Here is a 20,107-nt window from a genome sequence, read left to right on the forward strand (position 1 = left end):
CCATGCCCTTTTTTTCCCAAAAGCTTCAAATTGGCCTTGAAAAATCCAGAAAAAATACTAGTTGTGTCTCCTATATTTGGGGGTTTTGCAAATTTTTAGGCTGATTTTGTGGATCTTCCCGCAAACTGAATCCATGCCAGTTCGTTCAACACTAGCTATGACTAGCTATGAACATTTTTTTTCTTCAGCTGTTTTGCTAAATATACACCTGACTAATTCATACAGTGACAGCTGGTGGTACATTTCTTTTGGGTGGGGGAGGCAGCAATCTGTCCACCGCCACCCCCCCCCCCCCATCTAGGTCATGGGCTTCCTTCAGGCAGCGGAGACAGACCTCTGCATCTCCTCTTTCCTTGGTTTCATGGCGGCGTGGCTTCCCCTGTGTCTCCTCCCTCCTCGGTGATCAAAAGGATCGCTTCTCCTCTCGGCCAATTGGGTCTCAGGACCCACTTCCTGAGCCAGGATTGTCCGGGAAGAGAAAAAGGAAGACAATAGTGAATATTAAATTGCTAATGTCACACAACTAGGTGGGCTCGGGGCGCAGAGCCTACCCTTTTTTGAAGCCAATTAGAGCCACCAGCTCTAATCATGCACTTCTATTAAAAAAACAACTGTCATTGGAATCCATGCATCTGTTGCCCTGCATGTAATGTATGGCCTGGGCCCAGGTATTGGGTAGGCGGCACCCCTGTGCCCCATATGGAAGGGCCGCCGCTGAGTTAATATACTACTTCTATCAATGATAACAGTTTATCATCTCTAAAATACGCCCCTTTCTAACCAATGACACAACAAAGCTCTTAATTCACTTGCTGGTCATCTCCCGCCTTGACTACTGCAACTCCCTTCTCATTGGCTTGCCTCTACATAGTCTATCACCCCTTCAATCTATCATAAATGCTGCTGCCAGACTCATCCACCTTACCGATCGCTCTGTGTCTGCTACTCCTCTCTGTCAATCCCTCCACTGGCTTCCGCTCAGCCAAAGAATTAAATTCAAAATACTAACAACTACGTACAAAGCCATCCACAACTCTGCCCCCAGCTACATCACTAGCCTAGTCTCTAAATACCAACCTACTCGTTCTCGTCATTCCTCTCAAGACCTCCTGCTCTATAGCTCCCTCATCACCTCCTCCCATACTCGCCTCCAGGACTTTTCCAAAGCCTCTCCAATCCTATGGAATGCCCTACCCCAATCTATCCGCCTATCTCCTACTTTATTAGCTTTTAGACGATCCCTGAAAACACTTCTCTTCAAAGAAGCCTACCCTACCCACACCCAACAATTGTATTTTCTTATTCTCCATCAGCTCATCCCCCACAGTTATTACCTTTTGTTTCAACTTGACCCTCCCTTCTAGATTGTAAGCTCTAATGAGCAGGGCCCTCTGATCCCTCCTGTATTGATTTGTATTGTAAGTGTACTGTCTGCCCTCATATTGTAAAGCACTGCGCAAACTGTTGGCGCTATATAAATCCTGAATAATAATAATAATAATTAGCAAGCCCGCTAGTAGCAGCCATTTGCTAGTGCTGAGGTTTCCTATCAGTTAGCCCACCATGCATTGCAAAGTAGGTATGATGAAAACATCCTGCAATAAATGGATATCTGTAAACAAAAGATTCTTCCTTTTACAGGGTAATATTTTTTCTTTCTTTTAATTAGGGAAAGTTCAAAATGAGATTGAAAAAGTGATTGGATCATCTGCTCCACATGCTGGTCACCGTAAGAACATGCCATACACAGATGCCGTTATTCACGAAATTCAAAGATACTCAAATATTGTTCCAACCAACCTCCCACATGCTACTACTCAAGATGTCCACTTCAGGGGTTACTTTCTTCCAAAAGTAAGCAGCAAATTGTTGCAGCACCTCGTTATTTCATTCTTTACAGAGAAAAAAATTGAATCCGGATGGCTGCCCCCCCACGATAATATCTTTATTGGTGAAAATCCATACATCAAACGATGAAGTAGATCACTAACATGTTTCAAAACCGTAACTTCTGGTGCTTACTCATAGCTAAAGGCTATACTAGCTTTGACCCAGGATCTCTGGAGCTGTAGACACACATCAGATATGTAGGTTGGAAACTAGGAGTATGATGTGAGGATAGCTAGAGGATGATGGACTGTACTAGACAAATGGTGTTTGGTATATGGGTCACTTTACTTAAAGTGGAACTTTAGTCAGAAGATTAAAGGGGTTGTAAAGGTTCGTGTTTTTTCACCTTAATGCATCCTATTCAGGGCCCCCTCTTCGGTTCTTCTTGCCAGGCCTCCGCTTTCTTCCTTTAGTTCTTTTACTAGCGGAGATCTGGTCTTCTGTCGCCGCCACCTCTTGTTCTTCCGACTTCGGGGGTCTCGTCCCCCTCTTCGGTTCTTCTTGCCGGACCACCACTTCTTCTTCCAGCTCTTTTACTAGCGGTGGCCCGGTCTTCTGCCACTGCCGCTGCCGCCTTCCGTTCTTCTGATCTTCTTCTTCCTCCTCCTCCTTGAGGTGTTGACTCAACGCTCTCTCTGGCCACAATGCCAGGGACGCGGTGTGCAGCGACTTATATAGGGACAAGGGGCGGGGTCACTGGTTGATGTCACATGGTGACCCTGCCCCCTTATGATGTCACAGTCCCAGCATCCTCCGGGACTGTGACATCATTCCTAAAGGGGGCTCCCGGATTCCGATCAGCCCCCCGCCCATGGACCCCGACAACCAACGGCCAGGGTTTTTGGGAAGAGGCCCTTGTCCTCATCAACATGAGGACAAGGTGCTTTGGGGTGGGGGGGCTGCAGGGCGCCCCCTTCCCCCAAAGCACCCACTCCCCCATGTTGAGGGCACGCGGCCTGGTACGGCTCGGGGGGGGGCGCTCACCAGTCCCCACCCCCCTTCCTGACCGGCCTGGCTGCGTGCTCGGATAGGGGTCTGGTATGGATTTTGGGGGGAACCCCACGCCGTTTTTTTTGGCGTAGGGGATTCCCCTTAAAATTCCTACCGGACCTAAGGGCCTGGTATGCCCCCGGAGGGGGAACCCATGCCGTTTTTTTTTTTAATTTGGCGTGGAGTTCTCCCTTAGGACTCATACCAAATACAGTGCCTGGTACTGGCGGGAATCCAATTCGGATCCCCGCACCAGTGTTAACCCGGCCTCAATGTCAGCGATGCTTGTCGCTTATCGGGAAAGGAAAAAAAAACATTTTTCCTTTCCCGATGTGAGCCAGCTCGGCGCTGGCTCCCGCGACGGGGCTTGCAGGGTGTCAATCTCGCCGATAAAAGCGGCAAGATTGACACAATATCGCAGTCACCTACTGTACAGTACACTGTATTACTGTATCAAATTATTTCACATCCCCTTTGTCCTTAATGCTTTGTCCAGTGCCCTGCATGCAGTTTTATATTATATATACTATTCTTTCTGCCTGGAAACTTGAGATTGTCCAACTGAAGGGGTTAATTATGCTTAGACCTGGACAATCAGTAGAATTCTTTCAGAGCTCCAGAAGCATTCAATGCAGACAAGAGTCATTGAATGAATGCTTGGTTTTAATGGTAATAATCACATCTTTATACAAATTTTGGACAAAGAATATTTCACAACTTAAAGACAAAGGAGGGAGGGAGGACAGAGTTCATCACGACACATAGTTCCTATACAAACATATGTAGCATCTAAGACTTAATTTAAACTATTTAATGCCGACATTTTGGTTATTTACTAAAGGAAAATCCACTTTGCACTGCAAGTGCACTTGGAAGTGAAGTCGCTGTAGATCCGAGGTCGACTTGCAATGAAAATAAAAAACAGCATTTTAGCTTGTACATGATTGGATGATAAAATCAGCAGAGCTTCCCCTCAATTCAGATCTACCCCTTAGATTTAGAGCGACTGCACTTCCAAGTGCAATTTCAGTGCAAAGTGGATTTGTCTTTCGTAAATAACCCCCTTTGACTTTGTCTGAAGACATCATTTCAGAACCAGTTTTTACCAGACCTTATCTATACTGTGGTCATCGTGAAAAACCAGACCCTAAAAATAAAGATATTCTTCTGTCAGCTATATTAAAGTTTTAGTCATGTTAACTCTTTCTCCTCCTTCAGAAACCAAAAAGAGTCCCTTTACATCAAATGGTTTTAGACCAGCTAGAAAACAGCGATAATAAATGAATAATAAATCATAAATCACTAAAGATAGTGATTTGTGGGGAAATCCGTCATCAAACACTGAATGTAACGACAGCGACAATTCTGTAATTTTAGGTGTTTTTGATTTGGTTACATTATTGAATAAATTTTATTATTATTTTTTATAATTATTTATAGTTATTTATTATATTATAATTTATGATTTTGTGTTTCAAACTTTGCCATACCTGGGATATCTACTAGACTCTTGTTTGGACAGATTTAAGTGTGTTATTCCTTAGCCCCTGTACACACGGTCGGAGATTTCGACAACCAAATCCATCGGATCTTGTCCGTCGGATTTTCCCAGTCGGATCTTGTCCGAAACTGTTGCATACACATGGTCGGACTAAGTTGTCAAAAAATCCGATCATTCAGAACGTGATGACGTAATTTTGTTACGATGGGACTACGTTCAGGCTAGTAGCCAATAGCTTTGATGTAGGAATTTGATCTGAGCATGCGTGGCACTTGGTCCGATCAAAATTCTCTACACATGATCGGAGTATGTCCGATCGAACCAGTTGGTCGGAAAATATTTCCAACAAGTTGGAAAATTGGATCCGACGGATATTCCGACGGAATCAGTCTGATGCATACCACACACAGTCGGATTATCCGACAACACGGTCCGATAGGACACATTCCGACGGATTCTCCGACCGTGTGTACAAGGGCTAAGAATTACAGGCCTACAATATAAAACGTCAAATTTCCATGCAAAGCATTTGTACTGCTTTGAGCATCAAAAATCTGACATAATCATACCGCCAGAGAAGTTAAAACCACTGTACTGGAACGGAAACTACACTTTCAAAGATCTGGTGTATGAGTCACTTCACTAAACTCATGTATTCTGCCCCTCCAGACATACGACTACTAATCTTCAAATGATACATACTGTGTATATTCATATTAATTACAAATTTTAATCTTCAAATCATATTTACAAATTTATCTTCTACTATGGTGCTTTATCTAAAATGAGAATCCATCAACCAGTTTTGATTGCTATCTATTAGTAATATCTTTATACGCTATATGTTTTCCAATTTAATTTCTCTGACTGATGATTAAGCCAAAATTCAAAGTGTGCTAGTGCTCCAAATTTATGCAAATGACACAATTAGGGTATGTGGCTTAAATTATGAAAGTTGAAGCACACAACTAACCAAGGCTCCTAATGATGATGGAAAAAAATATATATAAAGTGTTCTAGTGCTCCAAATTTCCATCCCTATATGTTTCGCCACCTTGCTTGGCTGTGTGCTTTAATTTTCATAGTTTAGGCTACACCCTCTAATTGTGTTATTTGAGTTAATTTGGAGCACTTTGAATTTTGGCTTAATCATAATTCAGAGATGAGAGATAGCAAACAGGAAGATAGCTAGATAATATAAACAAACTAACTGACAAAGATAAAGTATAGCCGAAAGAGGTATTACTAATAGATAGATATTAAGACAAAATGATGGATGGTATTTTTAGGTAAGGCATCATAGAGAACAATACATTTGTAAATAATTTTAACAGAAATCAGGTACAGATAATAATTTACAATATATGCATATTAATTCATGATTCATAAAGCATTGTTTCCAGTGGGTGTGCAGGACTGGTCAATTGCATTATACATCCATTCCGTATAGTATTACATTAAAGCGGAATTAAATCTCCTCTCCTTTTCAGCCAGGGAAGCTTCCATCTTAGCCTCTATTTGATCTGCAACTGCCATGGTGCTGCACATATGATCAGTTATGACACCAGCCATTGGATGGTTTGACAGTTTGGTTGAGAGCACAAGCAAATGTGACAGTTAGCAATCCTGCCATTGTTTTTAAAACGTAAATCATTGGATATAGTTCAAGCGGTTCTGCACACATTTCGCTATGTTTGGCTCAATGCTTTCTACATGCAGTCTAGAGTTCACAATGGAAGATTACATTTTTTTTTTAATCGTATCTTTTCTGCTTGTAAAAGATATTTTTCTGTCCCTGCGTCGGTGGGCGGCGTTTGTGCGGGTAGCCGCATCATATCTAGAGATATGCGCACTGTCTCCTGGGATCTCGTGTAATTAATCCCAGGAGTCAGTGCGGAGATCTGATGCGAGTATGCCACTGAGCATGCGTGGGAACCAGCAAGGAATGCTGGTTCCTCCAAATCCAGGGAAGGAGGAAGTGATTGCTTGTGGGCTTCAAATGCGCACAAGCAAGATGACATCGGGCAAAAACGATTTTTATAAACAATAGATTCTATCTAAAAACGGACATGGATAACGGGCATCGTCACTACAAGTAAGGATGTTATTAACAAGACATCATTTTTAAACATTCACAAAAAAAAAGTCAGTGCAGAACCGTTTTCAGCTTTATTACATAAGACTTTATAAGTCCTTTTACTGTACATATGTGGGGTTACATATCTACTGGCTAAATAGTTCAGATCCAGTCATTCTACAAAAAGATGATTTTAAAACACTATGGCCTAATGCATGGGGACATCTCTACAAACTCTAGAGTTAAAGTGTCTCCGGTGAAGAGTACTGTTAATGCTACAGCATCCAAAGACATTTTAGATGATTGTGCATTTCCAGCCTTGTGGCAAAAATTTGTGGAAGTTTTTTTTTAACTTTGCCCTCAACCATACTGAACACCTTTGAGATGAATCTTCTTGTCCAACATCAATACCTTACATAGTTACATAGTAGGTGAGGTTGAAAAAGACACAAGTCCATCAAGTCCAACCTATGTGTGTGATTATATGTCAGTATTACATTGTATATCCCTGTATGTTGCGGTCGTTCAAGTGCTTATCTAATAGTTTCTTGAAACTATCAATGCCCCCCGCTGAGACCACCACCTGTGGAAGGGAATTCCACATCCTTGCCACTCTTACAGTAAAGAGCCCTTCATGTAGTTTAAGGTTAAACCTCTTTTCTTCTCATTTTAATGAGTGGCTACGTGTCTTGTTAAACTCCCTTCAAAAAAGTTTTATCCCTATTGTAAATACCAGTATAGTATTTGTAAATTGAAATCATATCCCCTCTCAAGCGTCTTCTCCAGAGAGAATAAGTTCAGTGCTCGCAACCTTTCTCATAAATAATATCCTCCAGACCCTTTATTAGCTCTGTTGCCCTTCTTTGTACTCGCTCCATTTCCAGTACATCCTTCCTGAGGACTGGTGCCCAGAACTGGACAGCAAACTCCAGGAGAGGTCGGACCAGAGTCTTGTAGAGTGGGAGAATTGTTTTATCTCTGGAGTTAATCCCCTTTTTAATGCATGCCAATATTCAGTTTGCTTTAGCAGTAGCTTAGCATTGCATGCCATTACTGAGCCTATCATCTACTAGGACCCCCAGGCCCTTTTCCATATTAAATTCCCCCCGAGGTTCTCCACCCAGTGCATAGATTACATTCATATTTTTGCCACCCAAATGCAAATGTTTATTTGGGTGAATGGGTACAAATTCTCACAAACTCCAACATATTGTTGGAAAGCCTTCCCTCAAGATCAGGGGTCATTAGACACACAAAGATAAAGGGGTGTGGGGTGTGGGGTGTGGGGGGGGGGGGGTTGATTAACGATTTTCAATCAATTGTATGCAATTGATTTTTTAAAGGTGAAATTGTATGGCCTCCAAAATATCAATTATTTTCACAGGAATAGCCAACAAGTCCTGATTGTTTTTTTTCAACATGAATAGTCAGATTGTTGTAGGCAATTGTATTGCTCCACAAAACAATAGTTTTGAATAAAACATAGGATAAAATAAAAGAGTAAACGGACATTCCGACGACAAAATCCATCAGATTTTTTCCGACGCTCCAAACTTGTCTTGCATACACATGGTCGCATAAAGTTGTCTGAAAATCGCTGGATGTAAACCACGTACGACGGCACTATATAGAGGGCAGTAGCTAATAGCTTTTGTCTTGTAATGTATTCTGAGCATGCGTGGCACTTTGTCCATCAGAATTGTCTACACAGGATCGGAATTTAACCACTTTCAGACCGGACCATTTTGCTGGTAAATGACCAGAGGTCTTTTTACACTTTGGCACTGCGCTGCTTTAACTGGTAATTGCGCGGTCATGCAATGTTGTACCCAAACAAAATTTGCGTCCTTTTCTTCCCACAAATAGAGCTTTCTTTTGATGGTATTTGATTGCCTCTGCGATTTTTATTTTTTGCGATATAAACGTAAAAAGACCGCAAATTTTGAAAAAAAATGATATTTTCTACTTTTTGTTATTAGAAAAATCCAATAAACTAAATTTTAGTCATACATTTAGGCCAAAATGTATTCAGCCACATGTCTTTGGTAAAAAAAAAGTCAATAATTGTATATTTATTGGTTTGCGCAAAAGTTGTCACATCTACAAACTAAGGTACGTTTTCTGGAATTTACGCAGCTTTTAGTTTACGACTGCCTATCTCATTTCTTGAGGTGCTAAATTGGCAGGGCAGTACAAAACCCCCCCAAATGACCCCATTTTGGAAAGTAGACCCCCTAAGGAAATTGATAAGAGGCATGTTGAGCCCATTGAATATTTTATTTTTTTGCCTCAAGCGATTGAATAATGACAAAAAAATAAATATTTTTTTTTTTTTACACAAAGTTGTCACTAAATGATATATTGCTCACACATGCTATGGGCATATGTGAAATGACACCCCAAAATAAATTCTGCTGCTTCTCCTGAGTACGGGGATACCACATATGTGGGACTTTTTGGGAGCCTAGCCGCGTACGGGGCCCCGAAAACCAAGCACCGCCTTCAGGCTTTCTAAGGGCGTAAATTTTTGAGTTCACTTCTCACTACCTATTACAGTTTTGAAGGCCATAAAATGCCAAGATGGCACAAAACCCCCACAAATGACCCCATTTTAGAAAGTAGACACCCCAAGCTATTTGCTGAGAGGCATGTTGAGTTCATGGAATATTTTATATTTTGCCACAAGTTGCGGGAAAATTACAAACTTTTTTTTTTTTTTTTCACAAAGTTGTCACTAAATGATATATTGCTCATGCATGCCATGGGCATATGTGAAATGACACCCCAAAATAAATTCTGCTGCTTCTCCTGAGTACGGGGATACCACATATGTGGGACTTTTTGGGAGCCTAGCCGCGTACGGGGCCCCGAAAACCAAGCACCGCCTTCAGGCTTTCTAAGGGCGTAAATTTTTGAGTTCACTTCTCACTACCTATTACAGTTTTGAAGGCCATAAAATGCCAAGATGGCACAAAACCCCCACAAATGACCCCATTTTAGAAAGTAGACACCCCAAGCTATTTGCTGAGAGGCATGTTGAGTTCATGGAATATTTTATATTTTGCCACAAGTTGCGGGAAAATTACAAACTTTTTTTTTTTTTTTTTTTTTTTCACAAAGTTGTCACTAAATGATATATTGCTCATGCATGCCATGGGCATATGTGAAATGACACCCCAAAATAAATTCTGCTGCTTCTCCTGAGTACGGGGATACCACATATGTGGGACTTTTTGGGAGCCTAGCCGCGTACGGGGCCCGAAAACCAAGCACCGCCTTCAGGCTTTCTAAGGGCGTAAATTTTTGAGTTCACTTCTCACTACCTATTACAGTTTTGAAGGCCATAAAATGCCAAGATGGCACAAAACCCCCACAAATGACCCCATTTTAGAAAGTAGACACCCCAAGCTATTTGCTGAGAGGCATGTTGAGTCCATGGAATATTTTATATTTTGCCACAAGTTGCGGGAAAATTACAAACTTTTTTTTTTTTTTTTTTTTTCACAAAGTTGTCACTAAATGATATATTGCTCACGCATGCCATGGACATATGTGAAATAACACCCCAAAATAAATTCTGCTGCTTCTCCTGAGTACGGGGATACCACATATGTGGGACTTTTTGGGAGCCTAGCCGCGTACGGGGCCCCGAAAACCAAGCACCGCCTTCAGGCTTTCTAAGGGCGTTACAGTTTTGAAGGCCATAAAATGCCAAGATGGCACAAACCCCCCCCAAATGACCCCATTTTTGAAAGTAGACACCCCTAAATTTAGGGGTACACTAGTGAGACTAGGTAATAAATGGCGGGTGCCCTGAAACTATAAAAAAATAACTAACCAACCAGCGTCACCTGTAACAGTTATATGGTGATCACTGGTGAAAGGGTTAACTAGGGGGCAATCAGGGGGCTTTATGCGGTAGTATATGGGGGTCCCTGGCGCTATAAAAAGCTGCGGCGAACCTAAATACCTACCTGCCTAACTAGTGTCACCTGTGACACTAATACAGCGATCAGAAAAACGTTCGCTTATTAGGCTGGGTTCACACTGGAGCGATGCGGGAACGCCACGAATGCGCGGCGGGTTCCCGCATCGCATGCCTCCCGGCGGCAGTTCACACTGCCCTATGCGAACTGCTGGGAGTGTCAGTGAAATGTTAATGACACCCCCAGATCAGTTTGCATATCGCAGTGCGATCTGCAAACTTGGATCGCATGGTGTGAACACCCATGCGATCCGATTCTGCTGCGGACCAAAAAAAGGGTCCCGTGCGAGTTTGCGGCGGGTGCGGCGGGTGCGACACGAATTCAGCCATACTATCTGTATAGCTGAACTCGAATCGCACAGAGATCGGATGTGATTTGCACTGCAGTGCGGTGCGAATCACATCCGTTCTCATAAACCGCTGCAATGTGAACCCAGCCTTAGTGACACTGGCGACGGGGGGTGATCACGGGGTTAAACCTTTATTGGGGGGGTTAGGGGGTACCTTAGAACTAAAGGGGGCTAACCCTAACTGCCCTAACAGTTATTAGTCACAAATGACACCCGCCGGGTGATCAGGGGGTTAAACCTTTATTAGGTAATAAATGGCGGGTGCCCTGAAACTATAAAAAAATAACTAACCAACCAGCGTCACCTGTAACAGTTATATGGTGATCACTGGTGAAAGGGTTAACTAGGGGGCAATCAGGGGGCTTTATGCGGTAGTATATGGGGGTCCCTGGCGCTATAAAAAGCTGCGGCGAACCTAAATACCTACCTGCCTAACTAGCGTCACCTGTGACACTAATACGGCGATCAGAAAAATGATCGCTTATTAGGCTGGGTTCACACTGGAGCGATGCGGAAACGCCACGAATCCGCGGCGGGTTCCCGCATCGCATGCCTCCCGGCGGCAGTTCACACTGCCCTATGCGAACTGCTGGGAGTGTCAGTGAAATGTTACTGACACCCCCAGATCAGTTCGCATATCGCAGTGCGATCTGCAAACTCGGATCGCATGGTGTGAACACCCATGCGATCCGATTCTGCTGCGGGCCAAAAAAAGGGTCCCGTGCGAATTTGCGGCGGGTGCGGCGGGTGCGGCGAATGGCTGAACTCGAATCGCACAGAGATCGGATGTGATTTGCACTGCAGTGCGGTGCGAATCACATTCGTTCTCATAAACCGCTGCAATGTGAACCCAGCCTTAGTGACACTGGCGACGGGGGGTGATCACGGGGTTAAACCTTTATTGGGGGGGTTAGGGGGGTACATTAGAACTAAAGGGGGCTAACCCTAACTGCCCTAACAGTTATTACAGTCACAAATGACACCAATGCAAAAAAAAAAAAAAAAAAATGACATTGGTGTCACTGTGACTGGGGGGCAGGGGTAATTGGGGGGGTGATCGGGGGGTAAAGGGGGGGTGTGAGTGTGCCTGGCATGTTCTACTGTGTGTGTAGAGTGTTGGTGCAACTCACCGATCCGCTCTCCTCCGTGTCGGAACGAAAAATACCGACACGGAGGCGAGAATACATCACTTCCTCTCCTGTGTTTACATTACAGGAGAGGAAGTGATGTCACGGGGGATTTCTATTCGTCGGGAGCGATCGCGAGGGGGTGGCCATGAATGAATGGCCGCCCCCTCGTCCCGGATCGCTCCCGGACGAAAACCGACCGCCGCAGGCACCGGACGGGGGCCCGATCGGGCCCCCGACCCGCAGGAAGGCAGGGACGTACATGTACGCCAAAATTGCCTGCCCGTGCCATGCTGTCGACGTACATCGTCGTGCGGCGGTCGGCAACTGGTTAAACAATTGGATTTTCTTGTTGGAAAATTTTAGATTCTGCTTTCAAACTTTGTGTGTTGGAAATTCTGACCGAAAAAGTCAGATGGAGCCCGCACAGGATTGGATTTTCCGACAACAAGATCCGATTGCACATTTTCTGTCGGGAAGTCCGACTGTGTGTACAGGGCATTTGACATAACCATCTACTTTGTTGGACTATTTTGTATAGTATTATAACTAATTAAATGTTAATATTTTTCAGGGGACATATGTAATTCCATTTCTAACATCCGTGCTGTTTGATGAGGCCCACTTTAAAAAACCAAAAGAGTTTTATCCTGAACATTTTCTGGATGCTAGTGGAAGTTTTTTGAAGAAAGAAGCCTTCATGCCATTTTCATCTGGTAAGAAAAAGCTAAGATTTTATCTTTTTTTTTTTCTTGGCTCCCCTCCCCCCCCCCCCCCCCCATCAACTTGGTGTTTGCATACAGACCACACCATATTTCACACATCTAAAATCCAGTGACATTATATGGGGACAGCCCAGAGACAGTATATGGGGAATTTACTAAACCGGAGAGCGCAATTTTTTTTTTGTCAAAGCCTAATTGAAGAAGCTCAAATGCATACTACAAGATGCCCAGTGTGCAGCAAAGTCAGAGTAAGGCTGGGTTCACACTATTGCGAATTGGATGTGGAATCCCCGCATCCAATTTGCAATTGCAGGAGAATGTGACCAGCTCTCTATGGTTTTGGTGTTGTGCTTCATATAATGTCCCCCCATTCCCCTCCTTTCCTCTCTTTTTTTCTATAGCTCTCTATGGAGCCGGTTCACAAATCTCCGATGTGGCTCCAGTGTGAATTTGCACAGGAGCCCTGTGCGTCTTTTGGTCTGTTTCAGGTCCGAATTCAGCCTTAAATTTGGGCTGAGATTGGACCTGAGACGGTGAACCAGGATGCACGGGACCCCTGCTGTGAGCCATGTCGGCATCCAGTGTGAACCAAGCCTTTCCAGTACAAGAGAGAAGCCTGTGGAAGAATAAAGGTAAGGTTAGAGTTCAGCTACAAAGTGTATACCCGGCAAAATCTTTATTTTTTAAGTTTTAGATAGCGTAGGAAATATACTCCTAGTGGGTTATGATAGGTTCATGATAACTCATGCCCTAAAAGGCTCTGAGTGGCTTTTCAGAGGGCGAATAAGCAGTGGCTTTCAAGTGTTTAGGAGGTGATCCTGCTATACATGCTAATGATGTGTTGGTTATTGCACTTCCTGGAGTTTATATTTATATAAGCAGCCCGCCTGACATTTCTGAAAAATGGAATGCAGGTTCATCTGTTTGCAAGTTCTACCAATTAGCATCACCATTTTAAGGTGTTTCTAAACCATAACCAGTAAAATCAGTCTGTATATGCAGTAAAGCATGATTGTTATACTCACTGTGGAACCTAAGGGGTAAATCCTCCACATTGTGTTAAAAGTCTGTTTGATACTGTCTTCTCTGATCCTCCCCTTCTTCCACAGTCCCCAAACCATATTCTGATAGAACAAGAGCCCTAGGAGGCACTCTGCACATGATTAGTTTGGTGTGTATTGCTAGAGAGTTTTTATTTTTTCCTTGGGAAGGGGCATGTGATCACCAGAGGGCCAATCAGTACTGTCCAGACAGAGGGTCAGGAATCCTGAAGCCTCATAGGACAATCTGAGTAGAATGCAAACTCCTCCTACAAGGTTTAACCAGACACTGATAGAAGTCACAAAAGTGTTCTAACTGCCGATGAGAAAGGATATTTAACAGTTTATAGTTACTAAAAAAAATCAATGTCCATGTTCTGTGTACTGTGGGAGACCAGATATAGTGAATGGAGGGTCCTGGGTTTAGTAACACTTTAAGGGGTTCATATGTCCTATGACTATACATTGATATGTCCATTGAATATAGATGATATATTGATACAGCATGTCAAAATTTAATATAAATGATACATTGATAAATCCAATGACTATACATGATACATTGATATGTCCAACACATATATAAGATACATTGATATAAATATAAATATAAATGATACATTTATATGTTCAATGAATATAGATTATACATTGATATGTTTCATGACCATACATGATACATTGATATGTTCAATGAATATAGATGATACATTGATATGTCCAATGAATATAGATGATCAGTTGACATGTCCAGTGACTATACGTGATACATTCATATGTCCAATGAATATAAATGATACAGTGATATGTCCAATGACCATACATGATACATTGATGCATGTCCAATGACCATACATGATACATTGATGCATGTCCAATGACCATACATGATACATTGATGCATGTCCAATGACCATACATGATACATTGATATGTCCAATGACTATACATGATACATTGATATGTCCAATGACCATACATGATACATTGATGCATGTCCAATGACCATACATGATACATTGATATGTCCAATGACCATACATGATACATTGATATGTCCAATGACTATGCATGATACATTGATATGTCCAATGACCATACATGATACATTGATGCATGTCCAATGACCATACATGATACATTGATATGTCCAATGACCATACATGATACATTGATGCATGTCCAATGACCATACATGATACATTGATATGTCCAATGACCATACATGATACATTGATGCATGTCCAATGACCATACATGATACATTGATGTGTCCAATGACTAAAGATGATATATTGATATGCCCATTGAATATATATGGGTAGAAAGGTTGACAGGATTAGGACAAGATTATAATCTTACAAAATACGTTAAAAAAATGAAAAAAAGTTTAAATACTGAGTACATATAGAATACACATCTAAGAAAATATAAAATGGAAGACATGATGTATCAACTACCAATTGTGGAGACACACAGGAATACCCAACAAAGGGTCAGATGTAGATGGTAGTCACAACAATACCCAACATGTTTCGGAGAATAAAGCCACGAGGCTCAATCGATGGTGTGTCCATATCCTTCCTCAGGGGTTACAGGGTAGCATGTTGATATTGTTAAATCATGTCATTCTTTTGAACATTCTATAGCACAGTTGACACCAAAGGTCCCTCACACTTCAGATGCTGCTGAGACGTATGACCGAAAAGACAATTCTCCGGAGGCAAAAATACAGACAGATCTATTAAGCTGTCTAAAATGCTAAACCGGGTGTGTATTGTACAAAGCTTTAAGCAAAAAGATATCTCAAAAATCAGAGGCAGCAAGTCAGGGCATACTAGGAATGCCAGAACGGGCTGAAAAGAAATGCCTTAGATCACAGACACATACACTAAGCTCTCAGCTTAATAGACCTGTCTGTATTTTTGCCTCTGGAGAATTGTCTTTTTGACCATACGATTCAGCAGCATCTGAAGTGTGAGGGACCTTCGGTGTCAACTGTGCTATAGAATGTTCAAAAGAATGACACTATTTAACAATATCAACATGCTACCCTGTAACCCCTGAGGAAGGATATGGACACACCATTGATTGAGCCTTGTGGCTTTATTCTCCGAAACATGTTGGGTATTGTTGTGACTACCATCTACATTTGACCCTTTGTCAGGTATTCCTGTGTGTCTCAACAATTGGTAGTTGATACATCATGTGTTCCATTTTATATTTATATTTTCTTAGATGTGTATTCTATATGTACTCAGTATTTAAATAAACTTTTTTCATTTTTTTTTTTTTACGTATTTTGTAAGATTATAATCTTGTCCTAATCCTGCCAACCTTTCTACCCACAAAATCCCAGGGGCAACTCTTATCAGTTTTTTCAAACGTTTTTCTGGGATGTGGTAGAAGCTGCCAGGATTCTTTCACTAGTTGGTGTTCTCTGTTCTCTCTTGATTTTTCACATTGAATATAAATGATACATTGATACATGTCCAATGACCTTACATGATGCATTGATATGTCCACTGAATATACATGATACATTGATGTGTCCAAAGACTATAGATGATATATTGATATGCCTGATGAATATAAATGATACATTGATATGTCCAATGACCATACATGATACACTGGTATGTTCAATGAATATACATAATACATTGTTATGTCCAATGAATATAGATCATACATTAGTCAAGTTGGGTATATCTTAAAACAGCAATGGCCTGGGATTACTGTATATCAGGAATGTGACCAGATATATCTGTAGTGATGTCTCTTTGTCTGTCTATACAGTCTTCAAAGTCAATCCATATTGTGTGTTTGTTTTTCTATACTGTATGGAATAATGTATCACCTATAGTCATTAGGGATATTAGAATTCCCTTCAGAGTAACTTACATGAGGTTTATGTAGCTACTGAACTCCTCAGTAACCCCCAATATTTGTATCCTTTAAAGAAGCAGGTACAGAATCTCAATTCTAATAACCTGATCATTTATCTCTTATATTTACTAGGTAAAAGAAGCTGTGCTGGTGAGACATTGGCCAAAATGGAATTGTTTATGTTCTTCGTGAGGCTTCTACAAAACTTCACTTTCCAGGCTCCTCCTGGGACAAAGTTGGACCTGAAATCAGGAGTTGGGCTCACGCGGAGTCCTACGGATCATAAAATTTGTGCTGTGCCTCGTGTGTGAACATGTGAAACAAATGACTTTATATTTATCTGGAATCACCAGACCATTCATGATATGAGGTTCTTTGATGTGGTGGCTGTTTTCTATATTTATGTTTTTTCCTTTATTTTCCCCTGGTGATCGTACAAGAAACATACTTACTGTCCTAGGGTACTGTATCTATGGAAGAGCAGCAATGTCACCCTAGGAGTGGAAGTAATTATAGAAATCTGAGTAAGGTTTGGGACTTTTTTTTGCACGTTTTTTTTGTGTTAATGACCACTGAGCCAACAAGTTATATATAAAATCATCTTGTACATAATTTTATTCAGAACATTCTACAATTCTTAAAAGAAGGGGGTTTATTCCATAAAAAACGAGTTAACAGACTGCTTGTCCAGGGTGATGTAATCCTTGATTCAAGATCCAGTCTTGTGTATTTCATACAACGCGTTTCGCGGCTTGACCTGCTTCATCAGGGCCTCAGATCCTGTCAAATACTGTTACAGCATGTACAAGATATGACAATTATTGTTTCATGTAGCAAAATTAAAAATGAATTTCTTTTAAACACAGCATCATCTTTTATTATCAGAAAAATGTATTATATACATATATTTTCTACATTTATTGTGACATTCCACATAACGGGGCAAATATTATTTCATGGTATAAATCATTATATTCTAAAAAGTCTATATATCACAAAATTACCTGTATAGTATTACATCAGAGAGTGGTGGCAAGTAGCCTGGAGAGCCCATGGGGAATGTAACCCCAAAAAGGAAACACACACATAGGAGCAAGGACAATACCATATATATAGATGTTGGAAATATATACTGTAGTGTTATAGTGCACCACAGGGGACATAGGAAAGTAAAAAAACGAGAAATCGGAAAATGGGGTAAGTGGAAGAGAAAAAAAAGGAGAGAGTGAAAAAGAAGAACATGGGATGAGAGGAAAAGTGCAGGTGAAAAAAAGATTGCTTACCTACAGAGTCTATATCATATACTCCCTCATAGAGTGTCAAGGTAATGATGAATATCATAAACTGGGAAGGCATAATTGTAGTATGTATCAGGTCTCAACAGGTTTTATAAATGACAACAAACAAGAAAATGTTGGATTTTACTGGTACCCAGAGAAGGACGGCAACATAAATTATATTAAAATAGCAAATTTTATTACAAAGTATTGCAATAAAAGGTTGTTAAAACCATGCATTCATGTGCCATAGAACAATATATGCCATGTATTAAAAAGCCAACGTGCCTTTGCTAAATTTTCCAAGAGGTTGACCCGTTTCTGTCAGGGAATTAGTAGACCAGACTGTGTGGACTGCACAGAGGAAACCAGAAACACATGTAAATAATAATGGTGTTTATTTACATAGATGACAAGTAAGTGAATATAACAGTGCACAACCAACCCAAAGCCACAAACAACAATGGTATATACAAATAATGGGAAATACCGGAATCGTAACAAAAGCCAGGCCGAGGTCATACAAGGGGGGTCAGCAGATGGGTAAGGATGGGGAACCAACAGGGCAGGGCAAGGACAGATGGATGGGCTGCCGAGCAGGGATCCAAGGCAAACAGGAGGGACAGGTCCAAGATGGGATTGGAATAGATCAGGTCGTGTCAGATGCAGGCTCAAGGTCAGGGCCCAGGGAGAGAGATACCAAGGCAAGCATGTGTGGGCTTGCCGGGTATTTAAAAGACTGCAGTAATTGTCCTCAAGTAACACCTGATAGCAGGAAGCGTTGCCTGCTCCATACTGCCAGGATCCACCCCCTGGTGGACGCCAGTACTGCGGCCCAATGATGACATAACACCAGCAGGGAAAGTCTCTCCTGACAGTTACAAACTGCCGGGAGACACCTGCTGGTGGACCTCAGAACTGCACGCCAAATGATGGATCTTACCAGTGGATGGACCCTTTCCTGACAGTTTCACATAATCGCTTCCTCTGGACCGATTAATAAACTTGGCAGCAAAGAAAATGGCTGATATAAAAGAAAAAGTTACAATAATCAATACCTAACATATGTCAGAAAATCCATACAGCATGCTGTATCTCATGTGTCAACTTACGTATCATCACAGGAGTGTTACACGAGGATGGTGGATCATATAATGCAGACAAAATATGTTGTGTGGGGCAGTAGAATAGCATGCACAAATAAAGCGCTATATATATAGGGAAATAAAACAAATAAACAATTAATCACAATAGTCACCTAATTATATACTGTAATAGTTAAAGGACTTACTTGTATAAAAATGATGTTGAAAAAGACGTGAGAAGAAGGCAGTACCCAAGAAGACTGCATAGGTTTTCAAAATAAACTTTTTCTAAATAAAAGTTGAATTAAACTGGAGCACTGTAAAGGATTTGTAAATCCTTCAGATCTATACAGTAAGTAAAACGTACACTTATCCGTGTGTATATGTGTATGTGTATGAATAGCGCTGCGCTGTTTTCAGACTGTAGTGTAACCTATATGCTACAGGTTGTAAAATAAAAGGCACTACTCGAACTGTGCACAAGATGGCAGTAGAAACACAACATGCAAATAAAGAAAGCCTTCAAACTGCAACTGTGATGAATGATAGCCAAGGCGAATTAAGAACTTGCATGGCAAGTAATGAGTGATCAATCAATCAGTGCTCATAAACATCAACATCTCAATAATATAGTGGGAAATTAATGTCTCTAACTAATCTTAACCGTGCGGACTATGAAGTACCGTATTTATCGGCATATAACACGCACTTTTTTCCCCTTAAAAACAGGGGAAAATCGCGGATGCATGTTATACCCCGATCCCCCGCAATTATAAGCCTCTGGGCGGCTTTCAGCCGCCTTCGGCTCTTCTTGGCGGCTTTCGCCCGCCTTCGGCCGTTCTCGCCGGCTTTTGCTCATCTTCGGCCGTTCTCGGTGGCTTTTGCCCATCTTCGGCCGTTCTCGGCGGCCAAAAGCTGCAGAGAATGGCCGAAGGCAGCCGAAAGCTGCCGAGAAGAGCCAAAGGTGGCCGGAGGCCGCCGAGAACTACCGCACACCACCGAGATACACAGGACATCTGGCTCTGTATCTCGGCTGTGGCATTTTTAAAAAGAAATAAAACTGACAAGGCTGCAATGGTGGACAAGGCTGACTGACAAGGCTGCAATGGTGGACAAGGCTGCAGATGGACAATGATAAGGCTGCATTGATGGGCATTTAAATGTAAGGTTT

The 20,107-nt window shown here is 41.7% G+C and overlaps 1 protein-coding gene across 1 annotated transcript in view; it reads left to right on the forward strand.

Moving 5' to 3' along the window:
• Window positions 1-17,435, forward strand: part of LOC143989072 (cytochrome P450 2C14-like) — a 90,594-nt gene extending 73,159 nt beyond the window's left edge. Inside the window, exons 9-11 of the mRNA XM_077489083.1 lie at window positions 1,670-1,854; window positions 12,495-12,636; window positions 16,707-17,435. Coding sequence (XP_077345209.1) covers window positions 1,670-1,854; window positions 12,495-12,636; window positions 16,707-16,885 — 506 coding nt within the window. The 3' untranslated portion in view covers window positions 16,886-17,435. The remainder of the gene's footprint in view (window positions 1-1,669; window positions 1,855-12,494; window positions 12,637-16,706) is intronic.
• Window positions 17,436-20,107: the final 2,672 nt, after the last annotated feature.

This window comes from Lithobates pipiens, unplaced genomic scaffold (genome assembly GCF_037356315.1).
Source record: "Lithobates pipiens isolate NorthernLeopardFrog02 unplaced genomic scaffold, aLitPip1_a1.2 Scaffold_18, whole genome shotgun sequence".
In the NCBI taxonomy this organism is placed as follows: domain Eukaryota; kingdom Metazoa; phylum Chordata; class Amphibia; order Anura; family Ranidae; genus Lithobates; species Lithobates pipiens.